Source organism: Callospermophilus lateralis, chromosome 3 (assembly GCF_048772815.1).
Source record: "Callospermophilus lateralis isolate mCalLat2 chromosome 3, mCalLat2.hap1, whole genome shotgun sequence".
Classification (NCBI taxonomy): domain Eukaryota; kingdom Metazoa; phylum Chordata; class Mammalia; order Rodentia; family Sciuridae; genus Callospermophilus; species Callospermophilus lateralis.
The window spans coordinates 32887253-32903128 of record NC_135307.1 but is presented as its reverse complement, the minus strand read 5'-3'; the positions used below and the strand labels follow the sequence as shown (position 1 = coordinate 32903128).

Genomic DNA, 15876 nt, shown 5'->3' with positions numbered 1-15876 from the left:
TCAAATAATGGACAAGGGCTTTAGAAATTTGGTGGAAACTACATGCTGCCCATCACCCTCTTAAAAGTGAGATGTTTGCCCCAGGCAAACAAGAGATTTTCGCCATTTAAAATCCTGTATGGGCAACCACGTCTGCTGGTCAGCTTAAGGGAGACACCAGAGATTCAGGAGACTTAGATTTATATAAACAGCTATAAAGTTTGGAGCTCACTGTCTCACAAATGCATAAGTGGGTCACAGAATAGCCATATCTTTGGGTATAACTCTTCACCCCCATAAATCTGAGGAGCAAATATGGATAAAAGACTAAAAAAAAGGAACCCTTAAAACCAATTTGGAAGGAACCCCACACTTTAATCTTAACCACCTCTATTTCTCTCAAAGTAACAGGAATAGTCACCTGGATCCACCACTCCAGAGCCAAATATGCTGGCCCAACAGAGGATGGGGGAAATGGAGGACAGTCTTAATCTGGAGAGATTCCTGCACCTGATGCTACAAAAGAGGAGACAATGATCTCAAAGCCTGCTCTGGCCACACCAGAAGCTGCTCAGTCAATAACACGGGCTAAAGCCTGAGGAGTTGACTGCCTAGTTAAAAAAAAAGTTTTATTCTCCACAATATTCCCTTATTGTTACATACTTTCTTCCTTTTCTCAGTATGAATGCTTATTGCTATTGCTTGCTGTTATTAATTTGGTCCCCGACAGTCCTACCAGATTCTACATCATTATGTGACCCAAGTATCTGAGAAACTGGATCAGACCAAGGAGTTGCGTGGAACTTGAATATTGTTTACAAATAGATGACACAGGGAAGGTTATAGAAGAGACTGTAGATCAAATGATAAAAATTGCCATGTGTCTGTACAGACTTGGGACGAATGGGACACAGACAGTTGTGTCCCAAAGACAATAATTCTTTGGAGAATGGGGTCTCTTAGGAGGAATTAAGGCAACAATGGGGGTGATTTTGGCTAAATTTTCAGGTGTCTACTTATTCCTTTCCTCCTGCCCCTCCTAACAGCATTATAAGAAATTTAATGAAAACAGTTGTTAAAAACGAGAAAGCCTCTCATCTATTACTCATGAGAGGATACCAACAAGTGGTAAAATGATGCTCTCTGAAGGCTGCAGATGCATCCTGAGTATCAAGAGAGGGGAATGAAGTGACGACTCAAGTTCTTCCTAAGATATTCATTTTTATTTCTGACAATAGCTGTAACCTGATAGTTTTTGCTTCTGTAGTCATGCTTGCTCAGAAGTTGTGGCAGGAACCAGAGCTGCCTAGAGGTTGGGTGGGGGGTGGGGAATAAAAAAGCTACTTGCATGAGAAAATTTTGAGTAAAACTTTGAATGAAAGATACTGAGAACAAAAGGCTGTGCTCAGCTTTCGGAGAAGACTCCGCTGAGCCAGCACCAGTGCAGAAATAAACCTTGCTCTTCTACATCTCCAAGTGCCACTTGTCTCTTTCCAACGCCATAACTTTCCATATTTTTTTTTCCATAAACATGATGCCCTGAGTTAACTTTGAACACTGCCAGCAGGATTTGGCTATCTGCTTTACAGATAGAACTCCATGACTACTCCAGCTGTGGTTCAACAATCTAGATATGGCTTGTGTCATCACTTTGAAGGGAACAAGAGGCAGACCTTGGCATTCATGGGATTCTGATTCTGCAGATGCACAGAATCCAAGATCTGTGAGATCTTGGCAGTTTCCAATGAGATTTCAAAGAAAAGACTGGGAAGCCATGAAAAGACACAGTATACGGGCAAATCTGTCATAGAAGTTCTCCATTAGAATGCCTAGCAGAGCCATGGTAGAGTAGGACTACCATTCTTGAGATCCCAGGAAGGTAGAGTATTCAAAAGCATCCCACCTCAAGCTTGGAAGGCCACAGGCATATGTCACAGAACAGCTGTGTGGAATGCAGGCAGCAAAGCCATGGGGACAGGGATGCCCAAGGCCTTTATGGCCCATCTCCCATTGTAGTGTGCACAGGAAGCCTAATGTGGATCCTTAAGATTTTATCAGAAAAAAAACCCCCACAAAAAATTATTAATGTCTTCCCTATTAGGTTTGGATCTTGCTTTGGTCTGTTCTCTTTCATACTTGCCCATTACTTTCTTTTGAAATGGGAATGTATACCTTATGCCTGTTCCACCATCGTATATTAGAAACAGATAATTGGAAGTAGATAGCTTTGATTTTATAGGCTCAAAGTCAGAGGAGTTTGCCTTGAGTCTCAAATGAAACTTTGCATTTTAGAGTCTGGAATTAATGCTAAAATAAATTTAGACTTTGGGACTGTTGGATTGAACAATGTACTTTTCATGTGAGAAGGACATGAATGAATTTGAGGGTGGGGCAAGAACCAAATGCTAAAGTTTGAATGTGGCTTGTCCTCCTCAAAACCATGTTAAAATAAATTTATCTATTTGGTACCAGGGATTGAACCCAGGAGCACTTAACCACGGAGCCACATCACCACCCATTTATTATTATTATTATTATTATTATTATTATTATTATTATTAAATTTAGGGACAAGATCTCACCAAATTGCTTAGGGCTTCGCTAAGCTGCTGTGGCGGGTTTTGAACTCACAATCTTCTTGTCTCAACCTCCCAAGCTGCTGGATTATAGGCATATCCACCAAGCCTGGTTTCATGTTGAAATTTAATCCATATTGTTAGATACTGAGAAGGAAGAAATTTAATCCAACTATAGTATTTAGAGGTAGGTCATTTAAGAAGTGATTAGGATTATATGAGGTCATCAGAACAGAAACCCCATGATTAATTACTGGTGGCTCTTTTTAAATCCTCAAATATTTATTATGATAAATCCTCAAACACTTATCATTTCTTTAAGGGGAAAACATTCAAAATCTTATAAGCAATAGGTCAGTGATTGATCTCAGTCAAAAAAAAAAAAAAATGGGCAAGAGACGCCCATGGCAGAAAGTAGCATCAGTCTACTGATCATAAGCTTTTTAACTATTTTGGTTACAAGACCAAAAAAAAAAAAAAAAAAGTGCTCATTGTCTGGCCATCTGTCTCAACACTGGGAACACCAAAAAAATTTTTTTAAATTAATTTTTATTGTAGGTTTTTTTAAAATTAATTTTTATTGTAGATTAACACCAAAATTTTAAAGTCATGACCACAAATACATTTATGTCAGGGCCTAGTGTTGGCTTTTCCTGTCTTGTTGCCGATTATGGTAATTATGCCCATCTTGTTTTTGCTAAGGATTACTATCTTTATTTCAACTATCCTGGAATGTTATCACCTCCACTGATATTAGGAAGCCTAGTTCTGTGACACCATATCCTTTCATAAATCCCATAAAGACAGTGATGTAAGATTCCTAATGACACTTGTACCCATCTTCTTACTTTATTTCTTAATGCTTACAACAGTGCCCCCTAGGACCTCCAGTAAGAGAGTCAGTGGTCCTTTCTCTAGTCTTTTGTAGTAAATTTATTCTAAAATGCCTTCCTCTCTGAATATTCTGACCTCTGTTACATTTGGGCCAAAACAGTTCTAGCAACTTCACCTCGATGATTATAATCTATTAACATATCTAAGCCTCAAAGATGCAAAAATTTCAAAAGCATGTTAAGATAAGCTCTGGGCATCTTTGTAAAGATGTTAAATCCTAAATTACCCCTTATTTAAAAAGCTTTCTCTTGTATAATCTTATATTCCATTTTTCCTGCATCAGGATCCATTTATATATATGTTTTCCTGCCTCCTGTTGGTATATATTAACCAGCTCCCAAAGCTCTTTTGATCAATGATCCTGATCCTCTCATACTCACTGATACCAATTATTGGTTTAGATGTAGTGAGGGGAGGTACATTGGGTCTTCCAGAGCATAAGCATAATCTTTGGCAAAGCAAGGTATGCAGGAAATAAGACTGCTCTCTTCTATCAAGGGGTGAAGAGTAAGTTGTGTTGGCTAGAACACCCCTGAGAATCTTGGGATTGAAGTTTTTTCAAATGTATCCCCACTCAACTTCCCCTATCCAAGGTATCAGAGTAACATTTCTTTCCTAGTAGGACCTCTGTTTATTACAAGGGAAATCAGAGATCTAAATTTAATAATATTTATAATTCTCTGGCATAACTTGGGTATTATTTTAAGCCTTTCCTCTGACTATAAGGAGAATTCCCTTTAAATACTGTCATAGAGGTCTCAGGACTTTCATACCATTCCCCAAGTTGGAAGTTAATTGTTCTGAACCTATTGTCATCTTTCTTCATAGCTTCTTAACCATCTAATTTTATAATTCTCATATTTCCAAATCCTGCTCTATGAATGCCCCAAATACTCTACTGTCAAGTAGAAAGCCATTAGTATGTACAGGAATTGTCACCAGTACTATAAAACAATCTCAGGGTTGAGTCTAAAAGAATATAAATGGGCACTGCCAGCATTTGCTGTACTGTTCTTTCCAACCTCAAACACCTTTACTTTACTCTCATTTCTCTACTTTTACTTTTACCCTGCATTTCCCAAATAAAGAATTTGAATTTAATCCTTGACTCAGTACCTGCCTTCAGGGGAATCTGGATGCAATAGATGCTGATGCCCCATCCTATATCCCCTGGTCCCACCTGAGTTTACATGCAGCCACAGCAGGTAATTTTCATGCTCTGATAATTTCCCACTTCAAATGCTGACGATTCATGTCTTCTCTTCCTGATATTTTTCTCCAGAACCATGAAGTGATATTTCAGTGTTTCACATGAATTCCCAGAGAGTCTATCCACAAAGAATGACCCCAGTAGCTCAGAGAGGAAACTTGACCATTAACCTATCTTTTGTGATTTCCAAATAAACTAAGTCTACCTAAATTCTTGTCTCTGGGTCGACTTTTTGAGGAATCCAAATTAAAACAATAGATAAGACCCTAGATTTGTCACAGGAGGTTAATTCTACCAAATAACCTTGATATAATTGACTGATCTAGCCTGAATTAACTCAACCAATATAAAATAACTACACAGAAGCAAAATGTGCTGCATCTTATAAAAGTTTACAAGTAAAATGATTCACTCCAATAAATTATCAGTAAATTCCAATGGATTACAGTAAATCCGTGAAAAATGGCTTATTAAATAAATTGTATTAGGGCAACTGGCGACCCATTTGGAAAAGTGTGTGTTGGATTCCTGACTCATTGCTTCTGGCAAGGTAAATTCTGAATTTATACATAAAAACTCTGAATCATGTTGGCATTATCCCAGGAAACATAGATTATTTCAAAGTAATCTCAAGCAGAAATAAAAATCTCAGAAAATATATAAGTAGACCAGACTGATAAATCCGACTATAACTCAATTAAAATATTTTTTTACAACAAAAAATTTCAAAAAGAGAGTCAACAAATTGGAGCACTGATCTTTTGTCTCCATACAAACACATACACTTAAAGCATGTGAATCTCCGATGTATTTTCTATGGCCAAATTTAATCAGATTATATTCTTAGTCCACTCTTCCCTGTCTCTATGACTTCACTACTAATTCTTTTTATCCTTGACCGGTACATTGTTAGCCCTCTCCACTTTCTTTCCTAGAGAGCATCAAACCATAAAAAAAGTAACCACAGAGTGACAGGGGCACATAAATGGAAAACTTAGCATTGCATAAAGAAAATACATTTCCCCAAATATAACATTTAACCTCTATGGAGACAAAAGCAGAAATTTTCTAGGGCAAAAGGAGTCAGGGAGAATAGTAAACAACAGTTTGGAAATGGAAATTGCATGTACAGATGGATATGCAGAGAATAATGCAGACAATTATATCCTAAACAGAAAACAGCTAGAGAATGCAAAGCTCGTAAAGCGTAATGAAAAAGTGTATCAAAAAGGTCACTTCACTCAATTTATAGAGTGCCATTTAGAAGTTTTCTGGATAATAAAAGAGTATCTGATTATATTTACATTTTCAAAAGATGGGCTTTCAAAAATTGCTGAGACAGACTAAGGAGAAGACAGATTGGGTACAAAACAGTTAGCAAATTTTATCAGGTACAAATGGGAGCATTTGAAATGAGCATATTTTAAATAATCACTGTTGAAGTTTAGTAGTTTTTGAAAGAGGACCAGAGTGATGTCCTTAAGGTGACAGATAAAATATTATTTTTACTTTTCCTAATACTCCATTTAAGTTCATTATCTCACTCAAATATTTATTATGTATTAAGCACTAATTCAGGTGTTGGGGATAAGATAGTGAGCAAAACCGATTAAAACAATCCCTCAAGGACTTTATGTTTTGATATTCAAAGCAAATTCTACAAAAGGATACCCAAATTGCCAAATGAAGGTAAAGAGTAAGATTAGGCAAACTTGACTAGGAAGCACGCAGGAAACAAGTTCAGGAGCTTTTATTAAATAAACAACAATTTGTTTATATTTAACAAGAATTCACTTCTCCCTGTTGTTTACCAACTAAACACAATGAGTTAGGTGGGGCAATTATTACTATCCCTCTTCACAGATTTTTAAACAGAGCACCTGAATATTTAAATAATTTGGCCAAATTTCTAAATGTCACCCCTGGACACACTGATGTCTATCTCTTATCTCTCCCATGAGTCATAAGAGGCAGGCCAAATTATATTGTTATATTGGGTGCATATATGAATATGTAACAACAAATCCCATAACTATGTACAACTCTAATGCACAATAAAAATGCAGGGGAAAAACACAAAAAGGATTAATTTGGGTCACTGGTTAGAGACAAAGTTTTATTTGTTACTTAAAATAATGAACAGTAGGCAAGAATACCTATACTTAACAACAATGCTTCTGAATCTGATGGAAGGGGAGATTCCAGCATCTTTCGGTAAAATGTCAGGAATGTGCTCACTTTCAGGCATGTGTTAACATTTCTGTGGCCAAGAAACTACAACTTAATAATGCATGGAATATCAAATTGGAAACTTTTTCTTAACTTGGTGAGTGCGTTTTGGTCTCCTTGGGGCTAGAATGCATTCGAGGATATCCATAAAGGCCAATAGTCAACAGAAAAATCAAAATGGACAATAAAGAAATCACGATTCCTGGTAATAAAGCTATTTTTTTTCCTAAGGGTGGGCCACTGTCAACACTACCTCCATAGCCTCTGTGCAGACAATCGGGTGGGGACCACCCATAACCACAGTGGCAGTGATGTTTGTTATTACAGATCCCCTTCATATTGCAGGTCTCAGGAAGGCAGTCTTGTGACAAGACAGATAAACTAACACACTTTTTGTCGATACAGATCTTTCCTGTTCCACAGGCAGTGCCATCTTTCACTTCACCAATGTCAGGTATGTCCATCCCTAAATGATGGACAGAACTCCAGCAGGTGACACCATTGATGCGAGTGTGCTGCAAAACATAATGATCTTGGAGATGGGGAATGTCTTCTACATCTTCACACTGAACTCTCCCACAAAAGATGTCAGACATGTTACATTTTAAGTATACTGTGCCATTTATACCACAGTGGCCAAACTGGTTTCCTTGGGAGTTGATTTTTTGGTAGCAATTCTGAGATGCACTCTTTGCACCTTGGCCAAAAATTTCCTTGCACTGTTGGTCATGGTTATGACATCTCTTTTGATAGCAGTAGGCACTTTCACTACAAGGGATCCCATCCTGCACATACCCATCTTCTGGGCACTGATGGGATGACCCATTACACCACTCTGGAAGGTCACATTCATTGACCTGTTGTCTACAGATTTCCCCTGATGGTACGAATTTGCAGTCTTTGCAACAAAGTCCAGAAGCACAAGCAGCACCTGGCCTCAGGGTGCAGTTCAACAGACAACAAGGATCTTGCTCACACTGACGTATGGATCCACAATCACATTCCTCTTCTCTTTCAACTGCACCATTTCCACAGCGCTTCAGCAAAAATATTTCCCCTGGTTTTGGATGGTTGTGCAGACATGATCCTTGGTTTAATGTGGTCTTCATAAAATCAACATAACTGCAATTGGTAAATCTCTCTGCTGGTACTCTGAAAGTACTCATAAGGCAGCCTTTTTCCCCACAAAAACAGAAATCCTCGTCATGATACATACCCAAAGTATGACCTAATTCATGGGCCACAGTATTAGCAAAAAGAGACCAGGGGTCTTCTTGGAAATTATCAACTCCACAATCAATAGGAGGACGACATATTCCTGCAACATAGGCTAGACCAAGTATACTTATATGTGCATTTTTTATGAAAATATGTGCAGCATCATGCTGTAGCTGGGAAAGACTGACTTGTTTCCACTGAGAAAAATCTTCTAAAACCTGTTCTATGTTTACCATTGGGAAAGCGTTTCTTTGATTCCAAATCTCAATCCCAACCAAAATTACATAAGTGCTCAACTGCTGATATAAGGAATCCACTAAATTGACAATAAGAACTACATCCTCTTGCACCTTTGACAAGTTGCTTTGAGAGTAAACGAAGAAATCATGATCTATCACTACCACCAGCTCCAGAAACCATGTGTGGGTCCACCAGTCCCCAGTAGAATTTTGTTTCCAATCTGAGCTCTCAATCACTTCAAATTCCAATTGTTGACGTGCTATTTCCTTCTCTGTTAAACCACAGCTCGTGGGTGAAAATTGTGTCTCGTTACTGTGTAATCTATAAACCAGGTGTTCAAATGTGGCAGAGTGCCTAATGGGTTCAATTTCATAAGTGAGGTCATTTATTTGTAACACTCCCCGAAAACCCCCAAAACAGGCACTGAAAACAACCAGAGACTCGGGGGCCCCCTCCACATAACCATGATAGTAACAGTCATCTGGGATGAAGGGGTGATCTTCCAGGAGGGCATGCTGCTCTGTGTAGGTGAGCACAGGAAGATGTGCAGAAACTAATAGTTTCTTGACCCTAATGTGCACAATATGTTTCTGGCCCCCAAATAGCAGGCTGTAGGAAAGCCATCCTGGAGTCTTTGCACCTCTGCCTCTGCTGGTCACCTTCAAGGGGATCACCACTTCTGGGGAACTGAGATGTTGGGTGGGCCCAGCTTGGGAGAGGCTAGAAGGGGACAGAGACACTTCAAGCCAGAGCAGCAGAAGAGTGGCTCTCATGGATGCTCCATCCTCCACAGTCACCATTATGGAGCCATCTATCCAGAGCAGAAGAGGACAGAATGTGAGGCACTGCTTGTGTGACTCCTTCCCCCTGAGCTGCTCAGGGTGCAGGGCTGACCTTATGGATCTGTGTCCTGGCAGAGTCGGAGCATCAGAGCTGCACTGCTGAAAGGGAGAATAAAAATAATAAAATAAATAAAACAAAAGAAAGGGTGGGACAAGTGGTAGGATTAGGTTAGGAAATCAGGAGAGAAAAAGCATGGAGTAGCAAAAATATTGAGTAATGAATCAAGAAAATTATTTGGATTTGCTTTTAAAAAAATAAGAGTAGAGAGTTGGGAGTGGTATAGATAAAATGAGTCAATGTTGGCCATATATTGATGATGGTTGAAGTTAGAAGATGAGTACTTACATGATTATCTCAATCTTTATAGGCAGTATGAAAATATCCATAATAAAAATAGAAAAAAATAAAGAGACTCTGTATCTCAATTTGTTCAACACACATTTGGTTTGTATCTGTTGTACTTATGCAGGACATTATTGACAGTGGTCCATTTAACTGTTTACAACAAAACTGAAGACATCAAAATCAATCACAATAATTCTATGTTGATTTGATTGGCCTTATGATTAACATTATTTTCCTTTATTTAGAGTCTCCAAATTATATTCTCCATTATTCATAACTTTATTAGACTACAAGGTACTTGACTATGGCTTAATGACTTTCCTTGGTCATTAAAAGAGCTCAAATTAACTGTTTGCTGATGACATGATCCTATCTTTAGAAGACCCAAAAAGTCTAGAATACTTGTAGAATTGACAAATTTAGTAAAGTAGCAGGATACCAGATCAACATACAAAAATCAATCACTTCCCTATACTCCAATAATGAACCTTCTGAAAAAGAAATTAGGAGAATTATCCCATTCATAATAACCTCAAAAATATCTTGAGAATTAATCTAACGAAGGATGTGAAAAACCTATACGATGAAAACTGCAGAACACTGAAGAAAGAAATTAAAGAAAACCTTGGATGGAAAGATCACTCAGGTTCTTAGACAAGCAGAATTAATATTATCAAAATGGCCTTATTACCAAAAACATTATACAAATTCAGTGCAGTTCCCATCAAAATATCAATGACATTCTTCCAGAACTACAAAAATCAGTTCTAAAATTCATCTGGAAAAATAAGAAACTCAGAATAGTCAAAGAAATCCTGAGCAAAAAGAGCAATGCTGGAGGCATCACAATACCAGACCTCAAATTATACTACAGAGCTATAGCAATAAAAGCAGTGTGGTACTGGAACAGAATAGAATACACAGATACTAGCACACATAAATATAATTATCTTATACTAGACAAAGGAGCCAAAACCACACATAGGAGAATAGATAGCATTTCTTAATAAATGGTGCTGGGAAAACTGGATATCCATATGTAGAAGAATGAAACTTGACTCTCACCATGCATGAAAGTCAACTCAAAGTGGATCAAAGACCTAGGAATTAGACCAGAAACCCTGCAACTGCTAGAAGAAAATGTAAGCCCAACACTCCAACATTTTTGGCACAGGAGCCAACTTCCTTAGCGAGAGTCCTAAAGTGTGAGAAATAAAACCAAAAAAAAAAAAAAAATCTAAGAAATGGGATGGCATCAATTTAAAAACTTCTGCATAGAAAAGGGAATGATAATGTGAAGAGAGAACCTACAGAATGGGAGAAGATCTTTGCCACCTGCTCCTCAGATAGGGCATTAAGATCCAGAATATATAAAGAATGCAAAAAAAAAAAAACTTAACTAAAAACAAATAACAAAATTAATAAATGGGCAAAAGAACTAAACAAACATATCTCAAAAAGAAGAAATACAAATGGTCAACAAATATATGAAAAAATGTTCAACATCTATAGCAATTAGGGAAATGCAAATTAAAACTACATTGAGGTTTCATCACACTCCAGTCAGAATGGCAATTATCAAGAATACAAATAAGTGTTAGCAAGGATGTGGGGGAAAAGATACACTCATCCATTGCTGGTGGTTGCAAATTAGTGCAACCACTCTGGAAAGCAGTATGGAGATTCCTAAAAAAAAAAGAAAGAAAAGAAAACCAGGAATGGAACTACCATATGACCCAGTTATCCCACTTCTCAGTATATATCCAAAAGATCTAAAATCAGCATACTATAGTGACACAGCTATATCAATGTTTATAGCAGTACAGTTCACAATAGCCAAGTTATGGAACCAAACTAGGTACCCTTCAACAGATGAATGGCTAGAGAAAATGTGGTATATATAAACAATGGAGTATTACTCAGCCTTAAAGAAGAATGAAATTATGGCATTTGTTGGTAAATGGATGGAACTGGAGAATATCATACTAAGTGAAATAAGCCAATCCCCAAACTCCAATGTCCAGATGTTTTTTCTGATATGCAGATGCTAGTCCAAAATAAGGAGATAAAAAGAAAAAGGAGGGGGCTCCATTAAAATAGAAGAAATTGAAGTAGATTAGATGAAGGAGATTGAGGCAGGGAGGAATGGATAAGGAAAGAACAGTGGAATGAATTGTTCCTAACTTTTCTATGTACATATATGAATATACCACAGTGAATCTCAACATCATATATATTCACAAGACACTAATCATGTATGTGTGTGTGTGTGTGTGTGTAGCAGAAAGGTCAGTAGAGTAGAGGGAAGTGAATAGGGGGAGAAAAGGGGAAGTACTGGGGACTGAATTAGAACAAATTATACTCTATGCTTTTATGATTATGTCAGAATTAATCCTAATGTTATATATAACTAATAAGAATTTTTAAAAAGTAAAAAAGCATTTATGTGTTTAGAGCATACAAAGTACGGGACACTGTAGCAGATATTAGGAAAAAACCTTGAAACAAAGAACGTCAAATAGTCAATTCAGTGCAAAAACTTGGGTCAGAAGAAAGAATAAGCTTTAGGGGGATTACAATATCACATTCGATATTTTATATTGAATAAATTTAAAGTCCTCTTCTATTAGGCTGAGAAATGTGTCCATAAATTTCATCATAATGTCTATAAATTTCATTTTGATCTTCAACTGACTGGAAAAAATTGAGCCTGTGTTAAAACAGAGAAGTAAACAGACATTTATGATATAATATGGAACAAATCAGATTGACCTGAAGCTTATAAAGCTTATGCTTCAGGGACCCTCATTGCATAGACCTTCATAAGACCTTGGGAGGGACTCAGCACTTTATGAGACCACAATTTTACAAAAGATATGATGAAGATTCTCTGAAATTTGATAATTTGTAATTATATCTCTCACTACAAATAAATTGTGAAGCTGAGATTTTTTTTCGAAACTATCAAGAAAATAAAATTTTATCAAACATGTCAGGGAAAGACCAATGACCTTCAGTTCTTGCCACAGAAAATATAACAAAAGCAATTCTCATAAGGGAACCAATTAAATAAATAATTCAAATGGTAAGGAAAGCATAGTATAGAAATGTGTCAGGAATCAATAGAATTATTGGGGAGTATTGGGTGTTTTTAATCTTTCAAACTTTTAAATTCATAATGTGTCGTGATATTCATTATGCTAAATGAATGTTTATTTGCTTATTTGTTTTTACATTTGTAATTTTGGGTCTTTTTCTTAAAGTGGGCAACTCATCCTACAGATGGGTCAAGTCCCAAACTTGAATCCATGCTGGTGATAAATGTATTGCCAGATGTTAAAGTGCAGTTTCTTATAAGAACATGGTTTCTCAACTCAAAATAGATCAAGGAACTAGGCATTAGACCAGAGACCCTGTGCCTACTAGAAGAAAATGTAGGCCCAACTCTCCATCATGTTGGCTTAGGAACTGACTTCCTCAACAAGATCCCTAAAGCACAAGATGTAAAATCAAGAATCAATAAATGGGATGGAATCAAACCAAAAAGCTTCTTCACAGCAAAGGAAACAATCAAGAATGTGAAGAGAGAGCCTACAGAATGGGAAAAAATCTTTACCTCCTGCACCTCAGATAGAGAATTAATCTCCAGGATATATAAAGAACTCAAAAAATTAACATTAAAAGAACAAATAAGGGGCTGGGGTTGTGACTTAGTGGTAGAATGCTTGCCTAGCACGTGTGGGGTGCTGGGTTCAATCCTTAGCACTACATAAAAATAAAATAAAGTTACTGTGTCCAACTACAACTAAAAGAAAATATTTTTAAAAACCAAATAACCCAATCAATAAATGGACTAAGGAATTGAACAGTCACTTCACAGAATAAGAAATACTGGGGCTGGGGTTGTGGCTCAGTGGTAGAGCACTTACTTAGTATGCATGAGGCACTGGGTTCAATCACCAGCACCATATAAAAAAACTAAATAAACAAAATCAAGGTGTCATGTCCATCTACAACTAAAAATATTTTTAAAAAGAAATACTTATAATCAACAATTATGTGAAAAACGTTGAACATCTCTAGCAATTAGAGAAATGCAAATTAAAATTGCACTGACATTTCATCTCACTCCAGTCAGAATGACAATTACCAAGAATACAAGCAATAATAAATGTTAACAAGGATGTAGAGAAAAATTTACTTTCATACATTGCTAGTGGGAGTACAAATTGGTGCAACCACTATGGAAAGCAGTAGGGAGATTCCTAAGAAAACTTGGAATGGAACCACCATTTGACCCAGTTATCCCACTCCTCGGACTATACCCAAAGGATTTAAAATCAGCATACTACAATGATGCAGCCACACAAGAGCCAACCTATGGAACCAACCTAGGTGCCTTCCAACAGATGAATGGGTAAAGAAAATGTGGTATGTAAATATACAATGGAATATTTCTCAGCCATAAAGAAGAATGAAATTATGGCATTTGCTGGTAAATGAATGGAAATTGAGACTATCAGGCCAAGTAGAATAAGCCACTTCCCCCAAAACAAAGGCTGATTCTCTCTGATATGTGGATCCTAACCCACATCAAGGGAGGGAGGGGAGAGGAAGAATAGAAGTCAATTGGATTAGACAAAGGGAAATGAAGGGAAGGGAGAAGGAAGAGGAGCAGGAAGGACAGTAAAGTTAATTGAACATAACTTTCCAATTATTTGAATACATGACCAGGGTAACTCCACATCATGTACAAGAATAGTATCCTAATTACAATATGTTATACTCTGTGTATGTACAATATACCAAAATACATTTCACTGTCATGTGTATCTAAAAAGAAGAAATAAAAAAGAACACAGTTTCTTATAGCATCTTTAATCACACCAATCTGAGAAACCTTGAACAGGATACATGAAAAATGAAGATGATTAACCAAATACCGATTAGCTCCTGGCCTCCTGGTCTCTGAATGCATTCATAGACAATGCTTCCTTTACCCTGATTCAACATCCTTTACACTGCCATAAACCTTCCCCCATGCCTTCTGGATCTTCCTTTTACAGCAAAGGGGCAGGGAGAGAGGAAGGGGAGACAGCATAAAGGAATAAATAGAAAGAAATACTTATAACCAACAATTATAAGTATTGTTGATACTTATAATTTGGTCTCAAATGAATTTTGGTCCAAAATTCATCCTCAAAACCTTTTTATGGAAAGCGCCCTACATCTACTTAATGTATTAAACTGAAGCTTCAGTGGAAATTACTGTTTATCTGAAGACTCACTCAAAAGAAACCCCATTCCCAGGAGACCCATAAACTATATGATCTAGAGTCTAGGTTCCTATTCTCCACAGCCTACAAAATCAATACCACATCATTAATCCTGTGATTTCTGACTACACTTATTTTTACATTTATCATCAACCACCCCTATCACTCTTGCACATATTTCATAGGCTTTGTCACCAAACTGATAATTATTCTCCACCCCAAATCCTACCCTTATCTTAGTTAATACCAAGTAAACAGACAATCATCTGAAAGTCAGAAGGTTTTAATTTTCTTTAGCCTTTTCAATTTTTCTTCAATGTTATGTAGTTTACTCACTCACAGCTACAATCTCTCACCCAAGCACAAAATTCTTATATCCTATGCAATTTACCAACAATTTTAATCTGTCCAGCTCTCCCTAGTATCGTGCAATACCTATTCCTCAACTAGGTATCTTTGTCTCTGATTTCTCTCAGACTCATGTCCTTGTTCTCCATTCCACTCAAGCTGAAGTTACCACTTCAGTTCACTATTATCCAACCACTCTACTAAAATCTTTAACTCCCTAAAGTCCTATAGCTATAGTTTAGATATTGAATATCCCTAAAGATTAATGTTTTAAAGTGGGACCCTAGCCCATCTTCTTCCTCTTACTCTCCACTCCTTGGCTTGTGATGTGGTTTTGTTCTGCTGTATGCTCCCCACTGTTGCCATCTGGCATGCCCACCAGCGACCCAAAGCAACAGATCTGCCTGATCATAAACTAAACATCCAAATCTGCGAGCCAAAATAAAACCTTTTCTCTTTATAAGTTACTTATAGTGATGGAAAATTGTCTAATACACTGACTCACAGTACAAATTTGGGGGCATAAGTCTGGTCACATACTTTTTTCTAGTCTCACATAAAAGCTACTCATGGTTAAGTTATTTACTTCTTTAAAAAGGAAATCAAACCGGGAGTGGTGGCACATGCCTGTAATCCCAGCAGTTTAGGAGGCTGAAGCAGGAGGATCATTGAGTTCAAAGCCAGCCTCAGCAAAATCGAGGCACCAAGCAACTCAGTG

At 37.2% G+C, this 15876-nt stretch overlaps 1 protein-coding gene across 1 annotated transcript; it reads right to left on the bottom strand.

The window, feature by feature from the left end:
• Positions 1-6977: 6977 nt before the first annotated feature.
• Positions 6978-15531, bottom strand: Adam21 (ADAM metallopeptidase domain 21). The gene is made up of 2 exons (XM_076849278.1): positions 15465-15531; positions 6978-9157 (listed from the first exon to the last, which is right to left on the bottom strand). Exons 1-2 carry the CDS (start codon positions 15529-15531, stop codon positions 6978-6980), a joined length of 2247 nt encoding a protein of 748 aa, XP_076705393.1.
• Between the last annotated feature and the right edge of the window lie 345 nt (positions 15532-15876).